The sequence below is a fragment of the Lithobates pipiens genome, unplaced genomic scaffold, assembly GCF_037356315.1.
Source record: "Lithobates pipiens isolate NorthernLeopardFrog02 unplaced genomic scaffold, aLitPip1_a1.2 Scaffold_56, whole genome shotgun sequence".
NCBI classification, from domain to species: domain Eukaryota; kingdom Metazoa; phylum Chordata; class Amphibia; order Anura; family Ranidae; genus Lithobates; species Lithobates pipiens.
The window spans coordinates 1,478,321-1,484,735 of NW_027507878.1; the positions used below are offsets into that span (position 1 = coordinate 1,478,321).

The window sequence follows — 6,415 nt, forward strand, 5'->3', positions numbered from 1 at the left end:
GCCGATTCGTGGACAACCGTAACCAGCGCTAAGAACACGAGGACCTTCGATAACCTCATTGGAAGGTCAGAAGCTTTTGGAAAGGAAAACGTCAGACTCGTGTGTAAAGCTTAGAGAAGATGGCGTGGCGTGGTGCGCCTCAACGCAACGGACAGGCCGCCATATATATATATAAACAAGGCTTTACCCGGACAGCTTGGGACGGGCGATTAATTTCTCAATGTATGTCACATCATCATGGAAATCACTTCGACAGGCTAATTGCAAATTAATTATTTTACAACGACTTGACTTCCTTGTGGAATTATCTAGAATCCTAAAGGGATGTCTTGTTTTTTTTTTTTTTTCTACTCTTGGACCCGAGTGATATAATCTTCACGCAGCGCAAGTCTCTCTGAGGACGTTATTTTGTGACCACAAAGGCTTGTAGCTATTTGAAAATAAAAAAATAAAATAAAAAAAACAAGAAATTAAAGATCTTTTGGGTGCAATTTTGCAGCAGCTGAGCGCAACAAGATCAGACATGGCGAATATAATCGCCCGCCGCTCGTGTTGGTTGGCGAGGTCCCTCGGCAAATTTTAAGTAAAGACAAAGTTCAATGGAGAAGAGAAAATAAGTAAAACTTTATTCAAGTAGCAGGAAAACTTTGCAGCTACCTTCACCAACGTAGTAAAAGGAAAAGGCATATTGTTTCTTCTCCTTAACCACTTGCAGACCGGACCATTTTGCTGGTCAAAGACCAGACCACTTTTTGCGATTCGGCACTGCGTTGCTTTAACTGACAATTGCGCAGTCGTGCGATGTGGCTCCCAAACAAAATTGACGTCCTTTTTTTCCCCCACAAATAGAGCCTTCTTTTGGTGGTATTTGATCACCCCTGCGGTTTTTATTTTTTGCGCTATAAACAAAAATAGAGCGACAATTTTGAAAAAAACGCATTATTTTTTACTTTTTGTTATAATAAATATCCCCCAAAAATAAATAAAAAAACATTTTTTTCCCTCGGTTTAGGCCGATACGTATTCTTCTACATATTTTTGGTAAAAAAAAATCACAATAAGCGATTATTGATTGGTTCGCGCAAAAGTTATAGCGTTTACAAAATAGGGGATAGTTTTATAGCATTTTTATTAATAATTTTATATTATTTTTTTTTACTAGTAATGGCGGTGATCAGCGATTTTTATTGTGACTGCGACATTGTGGGGGACCCATCGGACATTTTTGACACATTTTTGGGACCATTGTCATTTATACAGCAATCAGTGCTATATAAATGCAGTGATTCCTGTGTAAATGACACTGGCAGTGAAGGGGTTAACCAGTGGGTGGCAGTGTAGGGGTTAAGTGTTCCTAGGGGTGTGTTATTAACTGTTGGGGGCTGGGCTTTCATTTAGTGAACACTGATCTCTGCTCCAATCACATGGAGCAGAGATCAGCGTCACTAGTTGCTAGGCAGAATGGAGAAATGCTGTTTACACGGCATTTCCTCCATTCAGCCGTCCCGTGAGACGATCGTGGGTATGCCCGCGGCGATCGAGTCCGCGGGTCCCGCGTCCAGACTCACGGGGGTCCCGACCAGCGCGGGAGCGCGCCGCCGGCGGCTCGCTCCCGATGGCAGGGCGGCATTGAAGATTGGACATACCTGTACGCCAATATGCCTGCCCGTGCCATTCTGTCGACGTACATCAGCGTGCGCTGGTCGGGAACCGGTTAAAGTAGACCTGAGTTTAAAAAAAAGATTTCTTATCTTATAGAGAGAATCTACTAATGCTAATTTTGCCTATTAAAATTAAATGAAATTAAATTTCTCTTGACTTCCTCCTGAATATTAGTGGTGCACATGGTGGTATGTGCATATGCCTGGGTACTCCCATACAGGGCCGTATTTAATATTGATTGGACCCTGGGCAAAACTTTTCTTGGGGGTCCCCCCCCCCTCCATGCAGTTTCGCTCTCCACCTGCTCTCAGACATACAATAAATAGCAGCTAGATGCAAATCAGTTTTACTGAATCAGATCAGGCAGCTATTGCGATTGGTTGCTAGAGGTTACAGTGTATCATTACCGCTCACTGACTGGTTTCTAGAGGTTACAGCACATGATTTCTGCTTGTTGATTGGTTGCTAGAGATTACTGTGGATATGACCTCGGGGGGGGGGGGGGGCATGATATACATATCAATGCTGCCGCCCCCTCTATTTATATATGAATGCCGGTAATTTACATGTAAACACAGGGCCTGCAGGTGTATCATTACCGCTCACTGACTGGTTTCTAGAGGTTACAGAACACATTACAGCTCACTGGTTAGTTGCTAGAGGTTACAGCACATGATTTCTGCTTGTTGATTGGTTGCTAGAGATTACTGTGGATATGACCTCAGGGTGGGCATGATATACATATCAATGCTGCCGCCCCCTCTATTTACATATGAATGCCGGTACTTTACAGGTAAACACAGGGTCTGCAGGTGTATCATTACCGCTCACTGACTGGTTGCTAGAGGTTACAGAACACATTACAGCTCACTGGTTAGTTGCTAGAGGTTACAGCACATGATTTCTGCTTGTTGATTGGTTGCTAGAGATTACTGTGGATATGACCTCAGGGGGGGCATGATATACATATCAATGCTGCCGCCCCCTCTATTTATATATGAATGCCGGTAATTTACATGTAAACACAGGATCTGCAGGTGAGTCATCTGTACACAACAATAGGGCACAGCTGGGCAGCATTAGTAGCAGCACTTCACACTGAAATATTGGGACACAGCACAGGACTAAAACCTCAAGGGGCGAGGAAATTTAAACCAGGATAGTTGGCAAGTATGAAGCAGCTGCTTTGGGCCCCACAACAATGACAGGGCCCAGGGCAGCTGCCCCTTTTGCCCTGCCTTAAAAACGGCCCTGCTCCCATATCCAGCCATATATGCACTGTGTGAATAAGGCCCCTAAACGTTTCCCACCCACATATCTGTGGTGGCAAAGAGGGTATGCTTTAACACACACATGCCACGCATATGCATCTATGGACAGCAAGTGTTTTTTTTTTGTGCCCTTAGCGCTTCTGGTCTCTAGTAATAATTAGGGGCTGGTAGGACTGTCTCGTGATCATGTGGCCACTGTGACAGCCAATCACAGTGGTCACGTGATCAGACAGACTTTCCTGCCCCTGTCCCAGTTACAGGGACACTGGGGCCAGGTGGGAAGGTGTTAATATAACCCTACGACTAATCATCATGATTATGGTAGGGAGATCCCCCCCCCCCCCACTATAGAAAGTGACTGGGATGCATAGATCTAGGAATACTTGTGGGATATGTAAGGTGCATGTACTAATAAATTGATCGGGTATATTCAAAAAAAGTACCTTTTTTTAAGCAATGATTAAAAAATTGTCTAAAAGCAATTCCACAAAAGGTACATAAAGTACAATCCTTATGGATACAGCGGATTTGATGGAGTTCCCAACATGTTTCGCCCTCAATCGGGGCTTCCTCGTGGGGCTGCTCTCCACTTGGAGTACAAGAGCTTTCCCAGGATTTTAGACAGATGTGTAATGATTTAAAGAGTCTACAGCCGCCACAACAAGCCAAGGGCTGCAGGTGACCATAGGAGTCATTTAGGGACCAGCTGATGTCCTGCAATAACGAACGTGTCCCCGTGGTTCCAGGGACACTCTTTAAATCATCATTGATTGTAGTCATAGGCGTGCGCACAGGGTGTGCTGGATGTGTCCAGGCACACCCTAATCCCCTCATGCGCATTAGTGTTATCGTTCTGTGTAGCAACAGGAACATGGGAAAGATCTCCCTCTTACCGGCTCTGCCATAAGAGAAGTGTTTATCCTTTTCTCTATCACCGTGCCGGCAGGGAGATCAATGTGCCGGGGTCATATATATATGTAGATACATTCACATGCATGTATGTTTGAGCTTAAGGGTGCACACCCTAATTCATTAGGCTGCGCACACCTATGATTGTAGTGTACACATTTGTCTCAAATCCTGGGAAGGCCTGTGCTCCAAGTGTTTAATTAAGAGTTTAATGTGACAACGTTGTCTTTTTTAATTATCCATGAGGTACACATTAGGTCTAATTAACTGTTTCATTAAATTGTCATTGTGTGTTTTTTCTACAATACAAATTATTAATTTAACCATAGTGTCCTAATCAGCTCTCTTGGGAGAACACTTTTTCTCTACTTTTTTTGTTTTTGATTGTGCTCCAAGTGGGCGGCATCCCCCTGAGGAAGCCCGGATCGAGGGCGAAACATGTTGGGAACTCCATCAAATCTGCTGTATCCATAAGGATTGTAATTTATGTACTTGTTGTGGAATTGTTGTTAGACAATTTTTTTTTAATCATTGTTTAAATAAAATGTATGTATTTTTAATATACCTCCTTGGATCAGATTATTAGTACATGCACCTTCAAAATCCCACATGTATTCCTATATCGATTAAATTTATGAATGTGTTGCTAATTTTCGTGGTTTGTCCGTGGTTAAGAATTTATCCTATTTTGATTGGGATGCATGTGTTGGTATCCACCGAGCGGGAACAGGTAAGAGTTTGCAGTGATGTTGGCTCAGACTCCTGTGGTGTATATTATTGGCCTAGAGAGGATGATTAGGAAGTAAGGCCACAAGCTTTTTTTTTTTGCTTTCCATAATTGTCTGACCACAAAGGTAGGGCAACTTTTTCCTTTATTTACCTGTATAGATGCAGTGCCTTGCGAAAGTATTCGGCCCCCTTGAACTTTTCAACCTTTTGCCACATTTCAGGCTTCAAACATAAAGATATAACATTTGTATTTTTTGTGAAGAATCACCAACAAGTGGGACACAATTGTGAAGTGGAATGAGATCTATTGGATTTTTGAAACTTTTTTAACTAATAAAAAAAATGAAAAGTGGGGCGTGCAAAATGATTCGGCCCCCTTGCGTTAATACTTTGTAGAGCCGCCTTTTGCTGTGATTACAGCTGCAAGTCGCTTGGGGTGTCTCTATCAGTTTTGCACATCGAGAGACTGAAATTCTTGCCCATTCTTCCTTGCAAAACAGCTGGAGCTCAGTGAGGTTGGATAGAGAGCGTTTGTGAACAGCAGTTTTAAGCTCTTTCCACAGATTCTCGATTGGATTCAGGTCTGGACTTTGACTTGGCCATTCTAACACCTGGATACGTTTATTTGTGAACCATTCCTTTGTAGATTTTGCTGTATGTTTGGGATCATTGTCTTGTTGGAAGATAAATCTCCATCCCAATTTCAGGTCTTTTGCAGACTCCAACAGGTTTTCATCCAGAATGGTCCTGTATTTGGCTGCATCCATCTTCCCCTCAATTTTAACCATCTTCCCTGTCTCTGCTGAAGAAAAGCAGGCCCAAACCATGATGCTGCCACCACCATGTGTGACAGTGGGGATGGTGTGTTGAGGGTGATGAGCCGTGTTGCTTTTACGCCAAACATATCGTTTTGCATTGTGAGCAAAAAGTTGGATTTTGGTTTCATGTGACCAGAGCACCTTCTTCCACATGTTTGGTGTGTCTCCCAGGTGGCTTGTGGCAAACTTTAGACGAGACTTTTTATGGATATCTTTGAGAAATGGCTTTCTTCTTGCCACTCTTCCATAAAGGGCAGATTTGTGCAGTGTACGACTGATTGTTGTCCTATGGACAGACTCTCCCACCTCAGCTGTAGTTCTCTGCAGTTCATCCAGAGTGATCATGGGCCTCTTGGCTGCATCTCTGATCAGTCTTCTCCTTGTCTGAGCTGAAAGTTTAGAGGGACGGCCAGGTCTTGGTAGATTTGCAGTGGTCTGATACTCCTTCCATTTCAAAATGATGGCTTGCACAGTGCTCCTTGGGATGTTTAAAGCTTGGGAAATCTTTTTTGTATCCAAATCCGGCTTTAAACTTCTCCACAACAGTATTACGGACCTGCCTGGTGTGTTCCTTGGTCTTCGTGATTCTCTCTGCGCTTTCAACAGAACCCTGAGACTATCACAGAGCAGGTGCATTTATACAGAGACTTGATTACACACAGGTGGATTCTATTTATCACCATCAGTCATTTAGGACAACATTGGATCATTCAGAGATCCTCGCTGAACTTCTGGAGTGAGTTTGCTGCACTGAAAGTAAAGGGGGCCGAATAATTTTGCACGCACCGCTTTTCAGTTTTTTATTTGCTAAAAAAGTTTAAATTATCCAATAGATTTCGTTCCACTTCACAATTGTGTCCCACTTGTTGGTGATTCTTCACAAAAAATTAAAATTTTATATCTTTATGTTTGAAGCCTGAAATGTGGCAAAAGGTTGAAAAGTTCAAGGGGGCCGAATACTTTCGCAAGGCACTGTATGAAATGTTCATGTAGTGGCTGCTTTGAGGTACATTATCAGGCCAGCAG

The 6,415-nt window shown here is 43.0% G+C and overlaps 1 protein-coding gene across 1 annotated transcript in view; it reads right to left on the reverse strand.

The window, feature by feature from the left end:
- The window catches only part of LOC143958017 (extracellular calcium-sensing receptor-like), a 28,255-nt gene extending 27,953 nt beyond the window's left edge, over positions 1-302 (reverse strand). The window contains exon 1 of the mRNA XM_077467459.1: positions 1-302. This exon is cut by the window's left edge and continues 150 nt beyond it. Coding sequence (XP_077323585.1) covers positions 1-59 — 59 coding nt within the window. The 5' untranslated portion in view covers positions 60-302.
- Between the last annotated feature and the right edge of the window lie 6,113 nt (positions 303-6,415).